Source organism: Saccopteryx leptura, chromosome 11 (assembly GCF_036850995.1).
Source record: "Saccopteryx leptura isolate mSacLep1 chromosome 11, mSacLep1_pri_phased_curated, whole genome shotgun sequence".
Lineage (NCBI taxonomy): Eukaryota > Metazoa > Chordata > Mammalia > Chiroptera > Emballonuridae > Saccopteryx > Saccopteryx leptura.
This window is the reverse complement of record NC_089513.1, coordinates 31,475,983-31,490,853: the sequence shown is the minus strand read 5'-3', so window position 1 is coordinate 31,490,853 and position 14,871 is coordinate 31,475,983. Positions and strand designations below refer to the sequence as shown.

Genomic DNA, 14,871 nt, shown 5'->3' with positions numbered 1-14,871 from the left:
TTAAATATGAGAAGAAAGGCTGTATCTGATAATAATCGACTTAAGTGACATTCATGAATAATTTTTTAAGGAACCGGGAAGGAATAAGATTCAGGCTGGGGGCATGGTGGGGCAGGGGGCAGGATGGGGAGGAGTCGGGCAGCAGGTCACGGGGAGGAATGCCTGTCGGCAAGCAGGCTTAGGGGAGCAGAGCGCAGGGCCAGGCGGGGACTGGGCTGCAATCTGGGAAGTGATGTGAGAAGTGATCCGTGTGGCAGGAAGGCAGGATTCTGAGCACTGCTTAGCAGGTAGAGGACAGAGTGGAACGTAGAGGGAGCCAGGTTTGGGGGTTAACATACGGGGACATTTCCACGTAGGAGGGCGACAGAAGTCATCGGTGAGCAGGTTCAGGTTGAAGACAAGCAGGGTTTCTGTGGGGCCCTGTGGGGAGAGACTGGGCCTGAGTGTGTTCCCTGGGCTGCAGTCCCAGCCCTGCCGCTGCCCCCGTGTGGGTGTTGGGCTTGTCCCAAAGGTTGGTTTGACTGTCTTTTCCACTGACCTGTGAGCTCCGTGAGGTGTGTGTGTGGGAGTGGGTTCCTGTTTACTATTAAATCTCTAGTGTCCCCTGTGGTTCTTAGCACATGACAGGCACTCAACAACTGCTCAATCAATAATGAAAAGATGAATAAAGAAGCAAAAGAACTGGGCAGAGGGAAGATAAATGGGAACGTTTAGATGAAGGCAGCAAAGATGAAAAGTCTTTTTTGGGGGCTGTAGATAGAAAGCCCGCAGCCTTGCACACACGAGGCTTCATCAGAGTCTTGGGATTGAGGTCGCGTCAGTAGGCAGCAGGGACTTGTGACGGTCATTGCATAGGCTGGTGGGCTTCCTGAATCAAGTTCCACTGGGCCCCTAAGTGGTGCCACTTAGAGTCACTTTGAAAGGGGAGGTCATGACATAGGTCCAGCTTCCCCTTGGGATGGCGGGAGGTGTGTGGAGGCCAGGAAAGGTCACAGAGCTGAGCAGCTGTAATGCCAGGTGGCCTAGCATGTAGTCCATCCTCACTATTCCAGCCCATTGAAGGTGGCACTGCCGCTACCTTTATAGAAAGAATTAGTGGCTCTGGACATCTGAGCCTCCCTGCCCCTGCCTTTTTGAAAAGTTTGTAAATGTGGCAAAATGTAAAGAACATAAATTTTACCATTATAACCATCTTTTTAAGTGCACAAATTGGTAGTATTTGGTGCAGTCACACTGTTGTGAAGCCATTCCCCAGAACGCTTTTCCTTCTGTAGAACCGAAACTGTCTACCCACTAAGCAAGTCCCCATGGCCCCTCCCCTGATGTTTTTGCCCACCACATAAACATCCTTGGGACATTTCCGATTGAATTTGTGACTTTTCCCATGCCTCCTGGACCCTCGAGGATGGCATCCGTGAGACCTAGGGGTGCCCAGGAATAGTCTTTGAGTCATATTCACCCGGACTCTGGGTGAGTAACCCCTGGAGCTCCCTGAACAAGAGGTGAACCCTTTGGTTGCTCGCACATGCCTGCCAACTGAGCTGCCCACAGGATGAGGCGTGGCGAGTGCGTCCTGCACCAGGGCCGGGTCAGAAATGGGTTGTCCTGGCTTTGTCACCTTTCTCCCTGCTGAGCACGGCTTTCCTGCTCCAGGATTCCGGTCTCCTGGACCACGCAGCTCCTCTTATTTACATGTCATTCCTTGATGTCCCTTTCTTCTGTCCCAGAGTGCTTGGGCTCAATGCTCACACTCCCCCTGGGCTCGCAGCCTCTCTGGCTCTCTGTTTGCTGCTGTCTTATTTAAAGTATGCCTCCTATGGGCGCTGACCCTCAAGATCACTTTCTTCCAAGATTCCCATCACCTCCAGAGCCAAGTGGGTTTTCCTTGCTGGTCAGAAATAAGTTATACTTAACTTTTGTTACCTCTCCTACCTTTTGAGAGGTGGCTCTGGGCAAGGAAAGCCTCGAGTTTGTGAAGCTTTCTCCCTGGGCATAGCGTCTCCACCTTCTGCTGCAAGGCAGCGGCTCTCCAAGCCGACCTCAGACGGTTGTACCTGCGCAGACCCCCCACAGACCTTCTCTCGGAGGTGCACCACCGTGCACGCATGCCCACCCCCTGAGAAAGTGAAATAGGTGCACTGGTCCCGTTGGTGTCCTGTGCTTCAGGTGGACCTCTGCATGCGGGCGCCCCCTGCAGGGGTCTCACTGCCCGCCTTGCCACCTCTGCATGTGGGTGCTCCCTGCAGGGGTCTCATTGCCTGCCCTCCCTGTTTCCAGGCTGCTGACAAGTGCGAGGCACGAGGCACCAAGGGAAAGAACAAAGGAGGTGATCTCCCTGCTCTCAGAAATCCTATTATCTGCTTGTTGGAAACAGACACGCACATGTGAAAAGATGAATAAATATGCCAGGCAGTAAATGTAAAATGCCATCTGAGTTGAATGGACTACATATCCGACATGAGTTCAGAGGCACGGCCAAGATCACTTCCAGCTGCGGTGGTCAAGGCAGGCCTCACCGGGAAACACGCGGGCCTGGCCTGGAGGGCAGGCTACCCTGGGGCTGGCAGGAGAAGGGCCGATGGTTTCAGACATGGGGAGCCACGCCCCCTTCAGGAGAAATGAAGAAATGCGTGCTTTTTAAATGAAATGCATTTCTCAAGGTTTTATATAGCTGCCCCACCTTTCTTATCGAGGTGAATTAGGAGTGCCAAGTTGGTGCCTAGGTGGGCCAGGGTTAGGGGCTTGCCTATGGGGAGGAACTGAAGCAATAAATCTGGATGAATGTGAGTAAGGGTCTTGAATAAGCTGTTTTCAAAGTTTAGTGGTGGGTAAGACAGTCAGAACCCGGCTACAGCTGGGTTCATAAATTTATTTCTGAGCAAATAATGGTGGGTAAAATTAGCAGACATCTGGAAGAGGCACATATTTCAAAGTTATTTTGGTCTGATCTATAAAGCGCACCATGAGGAATATGATTGGTAGCTGGTCTTAATAAACAGTTAGTGGGTTCTGCCTGCCTGAAATGCAAAACAGATGTATCTTTGTTCTTTTCAACTGACTTTGATGAATAAACTATATGTGACGTCAGGTCCAAGCTATTGGATGTCTGAGTCCGACTGAGAAATATTTTAGAATATAAAAAAGTTTCCATGGTCGACACCAGAAGAACAAAGTGAATTCCAGTCGCATTGCTGTTAGCATTGAAGCAGGTTCAGAAACTCAGGGAGACCTTCGTCCAACACCCCCTTTATGGTATTTGGGGGCATTGTTTCCCTCTGTCACACGAGGACACCCTCCCATTTCATAGCTATGAGTTCCGAGGGCGTGTGGTTTTCAGCTGTCACTTTGGGCCCTTTTTGATGGTCGTTATTGTTGTTTTGCTTATTTGTACAAATGTCTCCTAAAAGGGCCAACTAGGATTCTGCAGCAGTGCCCCGGTATCTGGAGCCTGTGTGATGTGGCCGTTCCCCTCCGTTTGTTTGGTTATGCATGATGCGGGATTTTTAATCATTTGCATCTTGGCTTCACTGGGTGTTTCTGGCAAGCGGGCTCTCCAGCCAGCCCTGCGCTGTGCTCTGTGCATCGGGAAACCAGCTCACTCTGCAGGTGTTTCATCCATAAACAAGCATCAGCCACGGGCTCCTCTTTCTTTTTACGGAAACGCTTTGGAATTTAACTTTCAGATACAAATACTTGGAGCAGTTGGCAGCGGAGGCACACGAGAAGGAGCTGAGAAGCCGGAGCACGAGCCGGGGCAGAGCTGACCTCTCCTTGGACCTGACCTCACCGGCAGCCCCTGCCTCCTCCGCCCTTCTGAGTCCAAGCCCTTTATCTCTAGACTCCCAAGAAGCTCTCCCGGGAGCATCCTCCTCCTCAGGAACACCTCAGCATCCCCAAGGTGAGTGCTGGGAGAGGCGGGGGAGACTGGCGGGTTCATTAACACCAGACAGGCTTTTTCTGGGGCAGTGGTAATCATTCCTACGTTCAAACTAATGCTGACAGTCAACTAAGGGTAAGCTTAGGGAGTGGCTGCATCCTGTGCTGCCACTAATAAAATAGCATTTTCAGAGTCGCTTATAGTAAAACAAAATGATTTGTAAAGATGGTCATTGAAATAGAATACTGAGAATAAGACTGACTTTGACATCTAATCCTAAATCACAGGGTTTTAACTTAGTACTCTATAATTTGGATATTATTTATTTATTGGCTCTGCCCCATAAAGTGGCCACTTTGAAATGTTCTTCTTACCCTAGGAATTGTTGGTCTGGTTTAAATTAAACCGATGGAGAATAGAAGTAATCAGTGTAAGCAAAGAAAAACGTGGACCTGGTGAGAATAGGAGTTACACGTTGAGGAAGGGAAGACTATGGAGAATAGTAAAGATTGCTGGCACGTGGTGTGGGTGGAGGTGCTTGTGTGCAGACAGACAGGCTTTCCCTGGACAAGTTCCCTGTCACCTTAGCTTTCTTTGGGGAAAAACAAGGGTATTGTACACTGCAGCTTTGGGCATCAGCTGTTTTCCCAATTACTCTGTGAATCTGGGTCCCTTTTCTTTCCCATTAACAGAGAGGATGGTTCTTGGGCACAGGCGCCTCCACAAGGCATGCTGATTAACCCTGCAGCTAGCACTGCTGGGTTTACTCGAGTGTTATGGCTTGCAGCCTGACATAGACTCAGCCAACCTAAGACAACAGAGACACTAAACTTTTAACTCTAGGAGGGTTGACTAAATATGGCGCAAAGTTTAATTTAAACAAGCCAGGACTCCATGACCTCAGCAGAACTGGATGTAACAGAACAAAGTCATCTGTCCAATTCTTTGCTGGCTCTCCAAGCCTCAGGGCTCGCTCTGCAGGAGCAGGCTGGCTGCTCCACTGCTCTCCCTCCCGTCCAGGTTCTCCTGGTCCCTGAGCCATGGAGCAGTGTCCCAGGCAGATGGCTCAGGCACAGATGAGTGATGTTGGTCTTAAAATATTGAGACTGAGAATCAGGAAGAAAAAAAAAAAGACTCTTCTGTAACAACTCTGTGCGTTCCAAACCCTGCCTGAGATCACTGCTCTATCTCAAGTGTGGTGTTTCCAGAAGCAATGTGAAAAATACTTCCCGGCAAAGGAGCTCAGCACTTAACCTTGAGACTTTTAATTCTAATTGTTTTTCCTCCAGAATTTTACAGAATGTTTGTCTCTACTATGAAATACAGAGTGGCCCCACGCTGAGAGGTAATTGTCAATATCTATAAATAGTCTTTGTCCTCAGAATTTTAAATCTACTTGATACTTGTGGCAAAAAGAGTTCCTCAGGTATTTATCCATTTACAGTCGAAGTGGAGGCTGTTCTAGCCAATTGAAAAGAACATTTTAAATGTCAACAAGAACACAGAAACTACTTACTTGGAGTATATACAATGTACATTCAAAGAAATAAAGTTATTTCAAGTATACTTCCAGAAAGATAAATAGCAAATATTATTTTTCTCTACAGAGAAGGAATTAATAGAGACTGAGAAAACTGTGAGTGAAATCATACAAGTGATCTCTGCCCCTGAAAAAGGAATGCAGAGCTAAATATAGTCATGACTACAAACTGATAAAGTCACACTATGGGACATTTGCTTTTTTTCTGAAAAAGAAAGCAGTGGCTCTTAAGAAGTTGAGAAGAGCCATCTGTCACATGTTAAGTAGTCATCATCCAAGTCACTTGGGACCAGTCAACTATTCTAACATCCTCGTCCTAATACATAACTGAATTCATACAATTGGAAATTACATGTGTATGAGAAGAAACGCTGGTAGAGAGTGGTCTCAGAAAGAACTGCTGAGGCTTCCTTCTGACTTGGGGGTCTTTGCCCTCAGGACAGAAATATAATGTTGGTATGACAGAAAGGTTTCCCTCAGCCTAATTTGTTATTGTTCTTTGAAACTAAGCATTCAATTAATAGCCTATTCTTTTTACCAGGTCATATTTTCAAATGCTGAAAGCAATTTTTTGCTTATCCCTAACCTTTACAATATCCCAGCAGCATCTGGAGGAAGAATAAAAAATGTAATCACACATCCAGATGTTTGTCCTGCACCAGACACCTGGCATTATGTTATGTGGTCCAAATGTGCCCGGGGTTGACTTGCTTTTTCATTCTTTCTCCTTGTGGAATCGTATGACAGTGACCCACTTCACATTGCTCTCATGCTCTGCCCCTCCCCCCCAGAGGCTGCTATTTAACACCTGTGCATCTGGGGAAGTAGGGGAGGCTACTGTCTGTGTTTTACCGAGTGTCAGAGAGATGGGAAGACATGCTTCAGCTCTCGTTGGCTTCCTGCTGGGAGCACAGCCAGCGTTTTGACTTCAATCCAGCTGTTTCTCAGGGTGTCACTGTATCACAGTATTTGTGGTGGTGTCCACAGCAATGCCACACCTTCTCCTCAGCATCTGCAAAATTGTGGCCTGCATTTCAGGATTGTATTTACAAGAAAAGAAAAAACAAATGTATTTGTTATTAAACTCTTTGTACTTCGGGATTGAAGGTCACTTTGTGGGTTCTTTTGTTAAAACTTACTCAGAGTCCGGAGAACTTAATAGCAGAAGGTATGAAAACACTAAAAGTGTCTTCACCTTTTCTTTTACAAAGTATATTTTAAAAGAAGAAAGGGCTAATGATAAAATACCCACAGCATTGTGTGCCATCTAGTGAGATCTTTAGGCAAAAACGTTCCCGGTAAAATCTGCTATAACTTTTGTACCAATTATGCCTTACCCCCACCATCAAGTCAGTGTGTGCTTGAATTATTTTTCCATCTGGCCCTCTTGTGGCTCAGGGCAGATGTTTGCCCAATACTGCCTAGACTTAGTGGTGATGGTCAGAGTATGTTTTCTCTGTGTGAAACTACCAGTCCTAAGTAAGGAACAAACATACACATGCGTTCTCATTTGCACTGTGCTGTAATTAATGCAGGTAGCCCCAAATTGAGGTAAACATGGAAGAGCCTATCTCTTTACCCATTGCTGTAATGATCCGTTCCTTATTTTCACTCAGCTTTGGTGGTATGCATCAGAATATCTAGCTTGTCAGTTTATTACCTATCATTTTTTTTAAAAATCACAGATAACACTAAGAAACAAATAAATTATTCTCACAAACCAGAGAAAAAGGTACAGGGTTCTTACTGGGATTGAGTTATTTGGGATGACCCTTGAGGAAGTTGCTCTGAGGATTAAAAGTAAGCTGTGTACCCGCAAGTGAAATAAATATAGCAAGATAACCCAGTGGGTATCAGGTCTAGGTAACCTATTTCATAGAAACAAGGTATAGAAAACCACTCATCTCAAAGCCAGCTGTTAATGGTGGCTTCTGGAGGGTGTCTCAGGGTTGAACTACCTTTCTTGGAGGTAGAACTGTGTTCCTCTTTTGCTCTTTGGCTTACACACCAAAGGCCAGATGGAGAGAGAAGGGAGCTGCCTTCAAGAGTCTAGAGTATCTTTCACCTGCTGGTGTCAGGTGAGAGCATATAAATGGCTGGATTATTTTTCTTATTTTTTAGTTTAGTGCTCTACAGGGCGGGGCAAAAGTAGTTTACAGTGTGAGTATGTGACACGGTTTATTCCTGTATTGTTTATTAATTATTTTATTATTTTCAATACAAACAGATGTAAGTCTACTTTTGTCCCACCTAATTTTTTCTCAGTCTTTCTCGTTTTGTTTCAATCTTCTTACTCTCTTTCTGCCTGCCCTCTAGGTGTCAAGTTTTTCCCAAGGTTCGTTCTCCAGCAACCCTCTCTTTTCACAGAGAAATAAGTAGCACTTTAGAAGTACATTTGAAAATTTTACCACACTATATTCTATGTCAGGGAAAAATAGTTCAACGGTGATGTTTTGTTTCTACCTATAATTGGATTCCTAGATATTTCCAAATATTTCACTGTTTGGCCCTTGGGATATAAACCGTAGGCTGCACGGCCCTGGCCTACTCACCAGCACGCACTGCAGGCATTTACGGAAGTTGTTGACATGGTATACTGATATTTTATTTTAGATAGTCAAGCATTTCAAGTACTGGTAAATATAATTGCTCTAGCTCCTGATACTCACACCTGCACCTAAACTACAGACATACAGTTATTATCATGAAATGTTCAATGTGTTTAAATGAATAATCATGTTTCATGGAGGTGTCACCCGTCGTCATGGCTGCGGTCGTTACTGGCCATTGCGCATCTTACCGCCTTTGTTGTGTAATGTGTTCCGAGTTCCCTTTAGGTGTAGACACTCTGCTAGGTGACCCAATCCACGTGGCAGCAATCAGAAACATCTGGTATCCCGTTTCCAGCTGGCACAGTCACAATAGATCATCAGTCGTCAGCCTAATGCATGCTGGTTCCCTCTCATAAAGCTTTTGGACACCTCCAGTCCCGTATTTCATGAATTGGCAGGAGATTAGATTCTCCGTGGTTCTGTGACTCAGGGCTGACCCACCTCCCTATACCTCACCTGACTGTTGCTACTTGATGCCACTTGGTCAATTAAAATTTCTCAGGAACTCTCCCTAAGGCCAAAGCCCTGCCGGCCACAACTGCTGTGGGGTTTGGGGGGGGGGTGAGTAAGCCTTTGCAAATCATTGTAGGGTTTTTCGGTTTGGTTTTTGCCATTTCGCTGTTTCTAAAAATGAAAAAAGACAAAACCTTCCCCTTTTTTCTCCCATTGAGAATAACATTTGCTTGCCATGTATTTTCTTACACTGTATTTTAAATCATTAAATAGTTTTGAGTCCTTTTGATGTAGACAAAGTGTGAATCTTACTTAAGTAAAGACAAGGCAAATAATGGCATTGGGAGAGTTGTTAAGGAAGTGTACTGTGTGATCAACACCGTAACTTCACAGATAGCAATTAGGCCTCCCACTCATGAAGGAGCTAAGACTACTGTACATGGTAAGCTGGTAAGTCAGCCTGCCCCAATTTCATGGATATTGCCAGAAGACATGAGGCTCCTGGATCAGAGCCAAAGGACTTCGTTACTTATAGCAATAACAGTAGCTTGAGTATCAGCATTTGTGCCATATCTCCAAGCCCATTCCCACGAGGTGATGTGACTAGGCCCAAGTAATACCTGCAGGTGCACACACACACAAACCTGAGCTTTGGGATCCCAACTCGTTTATAGCAGGCAGTTAGCATGCCTCCCCTTTGTCCCAGAGAAAGACATCTTTAACACACTGGACAGTAAACCAACCAATCCTTTGCTCTAGAGCAGGGGTCAGGAAACTTTTTGGCTGAGAGAGCCATGAATGCCACATATTTTAAAATGTAATTCCGAGAGAGCCATACAACGACCCATGTACGTTATGCATTATCCAATAAAAATTTGGTGTTGTCCCGGAGGACAGCTGTGATTGGCTCCAGCCACCCGCAACCGTGAACATGAGCAGTAGGAAATGAATGGATTGTAATACATGAGAATGTTTTATATTTTTAATGTTATTATTATTTTTATTAAAGATTTGTCTGTGAGCCAGATGCAGCCATCAAAAGAGCCACATCTGGCTCGTGAGCCATAGGTTCCCGACCCCTGCTCTAGAGGGAGACGCTGTCTCTGTCTTCCGAGGCTGTTAGCACACATAGAGATATTCCAGAACCAAAGGCTACCAGAGCCACCGCTTGCAAGATAGCAGAACACGAGAGACCTTGGAGAACTGTTTCTAAGCATTGTATTATAAGGGTTTTGAATCAACCTTTACAGTCAAATGTGCATCCTAACATCTGTTTAATGCAGGGGTCCCCAAACTTTTTACACAGGGGGCCAGTTCACTGTCCCTCAGACCGTTGGAGGGCTGCCACATACAGTGCTCCTCTCACTGACCACCAATGAAAGAGGTGCCCCTTCCAGAAGTGTGGTGGGGACCAGATAAATGGCCTCAGGGGGCCGCATGCGACCCGCGGGCCATAGTTTAGGGATGCCTGGTTTAATGTAAACCAAAAATTTGAATTTTGAACAGTAATTAGCTTGTTTGTTCTTCACTCAGCAAAAGAGGAACAGGAGCTGCCAGACCCAGTCTGCAGCAGGCACTGGAGGTGAATGAGTTTTTCTGCACCCTGAGGTGCTAACAGGGAATCTGGAAAGACAGTAGTGCCTTTCATTCCAGGTCAGAGCCTTGGGTAAACGCTCCCAGGTATGGTGAGGCAGCGGCCGCAGGCAGGGGCAATGAGCATTCTTTTTTTTTTTTTTTTTTTTTTTTTTTTCATTTTTCTGAAGCTGGAAACAGGGAGAGACAGTCAGACAGACTCCCGCATGCGCCCGACCGGGATCCACCCGGCACACCCACCAGGGGCGGTGCTCTGCCCCCCAGGGGGCGATGCTCTGCCCATCCTGGGCGTCGCCATATTGCGACCAGAGCCACTCTAGCGCCTGAGGCAAAGGCCACAGAGCCATGCCCAGCACCCGGGCCATCTTTGCTCCAATGGAGCCTTGGCTGCGGGAGGGGAAGAGAGAGACAGAGAGGAAAGCGCGGCGGAGGGGTGGAGAAGCAAATGGGCGCTTCTCCTATGTGCCCTGGCCGGGAATCGAACCCGGGTCCTCCGCACGCTAGGCCGACGCTCTACCGCTGAGCCAACCGGCCAGGGCCCAATGAGCATTCTTCAATCAGTGTGGCAGTTTGAATTTCCAGAGTCAATGACTGAGACTGGAAACTGGCAAAAAAGCATAACTCTCTGGTTCCCTCTAGTATCCGTATCTGTGGCCAGGGCCTCGATCACCACTCTGCTATTTCTCCCACTCCTCTGCTGCCTCTAGCAGCCCTGCCTCTCCCTTACCACCCCCTCCCCCATAAGGTATTTGTACAAAATGATACAGTGCCTGCAGTGCGGAGCAAGATAATCACACGTGGGTTTTCCAGTCCCTAAAATTATGCTTTTTCAAGAAAATCCCTGGGTTCCGTTACCCTGGACTATATCTTATCTGCCTCTGAACCTGGCATGAATCTTTGGAGCCTTCTGAAGCTGCAGCCCCTCCAAGAAAGCTGCCTTCACTAGATATAGTGAGACGTTTCGGTAGATTTTGCTGACTTTCTAGATCCAGCATCTCTGGATCCCTGCGTATCTCTCTAGGTAATCTCCAGACTCTATGTGTTGTTTGGCTTTATTGTCTTCTACATTTTTCATCATTGTTTTCTCATCAATTTTTTTCTCAGTCTTTCTCATCATTTTCTTTCTTTTTTTTTAATTTTTATTAATTTTAATGGGGTGACATCAATAAATCAGGGTACATATATTCAAAGAAAACATGTCCAGGTTATTTTGTCCTTCAATTATGTTGCATAGCCATCTCATCATTTCATTTCAATCTTCTTACTCTTTTTCTGCCTGCCTTCTAGGTGTCAAGTTTTTACCAAGGTTCATTCTCCAGCAACCCTCTCTTCAACGCTCTCTGGCTGTGTCTTCACATCACATCTGTGATTCTTAACTACTTCCCATGTGCTAAAACTGCTGGGTCTGCATCTGCAGCTAGGACGCGTGTATCCAACCTTTGTAGGCATTACCATCTGAATGCTCCTCAGACACTTCAGACTTAATGGATGCCAGACATTCAGATGGGAGACCTCACCCATAAGACTCCTACCCACAAACCTGCTTGTATCTGCTAGTCGTCATCTGGTTAAGACCATCTTTCTTGGCCTAGTCATTTAAGCTAGAAGCATACATATAATTTTCTACTTTTCCCTCAATGTTCTCCCCTACATCTAGTCAGTCACCAAGTGTTTATGTCCTCTTTTCTCTCAAGTCAGCCCTCTTCCCTGTCTTTCTGTCACCAGTGCCTTAGTCCAAGTGTTAGCCATCTCTGATCTGGTTCTAATAGACCTTACATCTTCCAGGGTCTACTTACCAACCCAATCATTATCTATACCTTGTTCTTCTCTTGGCTCTCCTACAACCAGTCTTTACCCCCATCCCCCACCCCCACAAGTTAGGTTCCATCAGCACCAAATCACTGTGTCCCTGGAAGGTACTGCATTCTCTCAGGTGTGCCTCTGTGCCTGACTGCCCTCTTCCACTGGGTGCCCGCTGGGCTTTTATTTAGCTATTTGAAACATCTCTAAAGCCTTCCTTGTGCCTCTCCTCTGTTTCCCTTCAGCTTCTGCATGCCTGAAATACAGGGCGCATCTCCCTGCATATACAGTCATCCCCCTTCCTCATCTATATGCTCTTCAGAGGAGGGCCCATGCATGCACTCACCTTTGTTGTCACTCAATGCTTGAAGCAGCATAGGCATTTAGTAAATATTTTAAGCCCTGGCCGGTTGGCTCAGCGGTAGAGCGTCAGCCTGGTGTGCGGGGGACCCGGGTTCGATTCCCAGCCAGGGCACATAGGAGAAGTGCCCATTTGCTTCTCCACCCCCCCTCCTTCCTCTCTGTCTCTCTCTTCCCCTCCCGCAGCCAAGGCTCCATTGGAGCAAAGATGGCCCTGGCGCTGGGGATGGCTCCTTGGCCTCTGCCCCAGGCCCTAGAGTGGCTCTGGTCGCGGCAGAGTGATGCCCCAGAGGGGCAGAGCATCGCCCCCTGGTGGGCGTGCCGTGTGGATCCCGGTCGGGCGCATGCGAGAGTCTGTCTGACTGTCTCTCCCTGTTTCCAGCTTCAGAAAAATACAAAAATATATATATTTTCTGAGCTCATGCATGAATAAACAACATGTAAAAAAAGAAAGCAGACACATTAATCTACACAGATGGCTGTCTCCCCTGTACCCAGGTATTTACTATACAGGCCATGACAGAAAACACACCTTTGACTATCTAGTCCATTCTAAAAAGTGAAGGAATGATGGTGGCCTACTATGCAGGTGGAGCTTTTACAGAGAGTTGACATAGTGTCTAAGGACTATTTCTTTCTGAGGTCAAACTCTAAAAAAGAAAGAAAATTCAGAGAATGAGTCTTAACAAATTTGTAATTAACATATTCAACTGCCTTTTAAAATACTCCATATTTTAACAATGAATGAATTCTTCGTGAATGAATTTGTTAACAAGCACAAATAAACTGAATCATTGATTAAGTGGAGAGCCACATCCATCAGTGCTTAGATGTAACTGAGAAAGGCTCAACCTGTTGGGATGAGAATTAAAAAGTGGGATTTCTAGTTGTACCCCAATCTCAGGCTAGCTGGTTCTGCTTGGGCACGGTCATATTCTACTGATAGGAAGGGCTAATATTTTCCTTAGATATTTGTTGTTTTGATATAATATCTATTGACTATGACTTAAGAGACCACTTTAGCTTGAAAAATATTTCAAGGAAGACAGTTTTTCATAGTGCCTGGCTCCTAAGACTTCTAAATAAATATTTATGGAATGAATGAGGTTGCTACTAATCATATTAGAACATCTAATTAAGAGTAAGTATCTTGCTCAGCCTGAAAAAAAGTGAATTAGCAAAAAATAAATAAAATAAAATTCCCTCAAATTCAGTTTACTTGCTAGCTGTTATTATTTAGGACTATCCATTTTAATGTTAGTGTATCCCTTCCAAAATAGCAGTTTTTGTTTTGATGTCCTTGTTGTTTCTGTCTGGGACTTGACAAGAGCTAGCAGTGCTGTTGAACGCATTGCCAGTTTGAAATCAGACAGCGTCTTTGTCCTTGAGGAGAGGCTGGTCTTCCTATTTACTCTTACAAGAAAATGGGCATGTAGTAAAGCCAGGACCTCCACCAGCCCTACGGGGCATGGAAGGACAAATATTGGAGTTGATTCTGTTTGACTCTGTTTGAACCAAGGCAAGACTTGTCTGACTGTCAAAGAGAAATTTGAACAAGTTCAAAGGAAGTCTCTGTAACTGGGGGTTGATGTTTGGAACTATGCATATGGTTCAAGTTCAAGATAATGATAGAGTAATAAATGATACAATCATCTTAAATTGCTCCTCATTTTCTGTTTATAATGTGAAATAGAATCTTTGTGGTAAGAAATATTAGAATAATTGAACCTAAAACTGGCTTCTTTTTTGTCCTATATGATACTACAGTGGAGTCGTATCATATGTATGTTTAGCCAAGTGAACTCAATCAGAAGCATAATCTAAGAGGCAAAAGGGGAGGAGTGGAAATGACAATTTAATAGCGTTTGTCATCCTTCCCAACACTCAGCTCAGGTGAGTGTCCCGATGTGAGCATGACACGAGGAACAAAGACCTGTTTATTTTCTTGAACCATTCCTTACTCACACGCCTCTTGTCGTATGAATGACTTGCTACATCAAATGTGATTTTACAGTGTAAGGATTTGTATTTGGAGACAATATGTCCCAGAACATCAAGCTCAAATTCTTACTGCATTCCCCTGAAACTGAATGAAAACCTTGGTTGTTGGAACGACCAAGGTGGGGATGGGATTGGTAAAGTGGCGTCCTCCAGAAGGGTTTCTGAAGGTGATTCTGACCATGTATGGTTTTCATCTGTAGAGGCAGTGTCAGCCTGAGTGGTTTAGAAAATCTAGCTCCAAACTTTGAGAACAAAGCTGTGCTTAATTTTGAAGGCATATAAATTCACTAGGCAATGGATCAGTATTTTGCAGGTGATAAAGTATTTCTTCTGTAAAACTTGAATAAGCTAAGATTGTGCCTATCCTGATGAAACTATTCACCTAAAGCAGTAACTCTCAATCAGGGGTGATTTTTTTTCCCAGGGGACATTTGGCAGTGCCTGGAGACATTTTTGGTTGTCACAACTGGGGAGAAGGTACTGTTGACCTATAATGGGTAGAAGCCTAGGAATGCTTCTAAATGTCCTATAGTGCACGGGATAGCCCTCCACAACAAAGAATTAGCCAACCTCAAATATCTGTAGTATCAAGGCTAGGGAACCCTGCTGTAGAGTGAATCTGAGTGAACAGCTTA

The 14,871-nt window shown here is 45.4% G+C and overlaps 1 protein-coding gene across 12 annotated transcripts in view; it reads left to right on the top strand.

The window, feature by feature from the left end:
• Positions 1-14,871, top strand: part of FHOD3 (formin homology 2 domain containing 3) — a 488,187-nt gene that overhangs the window by 387,901 nt on the left and 85,415 nt on the right. For all 12 annotated transcript variants that reach the window (XM_066352679.1, XM_066352680.1, XM_066352678.1 and 9 more), the window contains one exon: positions 3,684-3,898. In XM_066352679.1, coding sequence (XP_066208776.1) covers positions 3,684-3,898 — 215 coding nt within the window. The remainder of the gene's footprint in view (positions 1-3,683; positions 3,899-14,871) is intronic.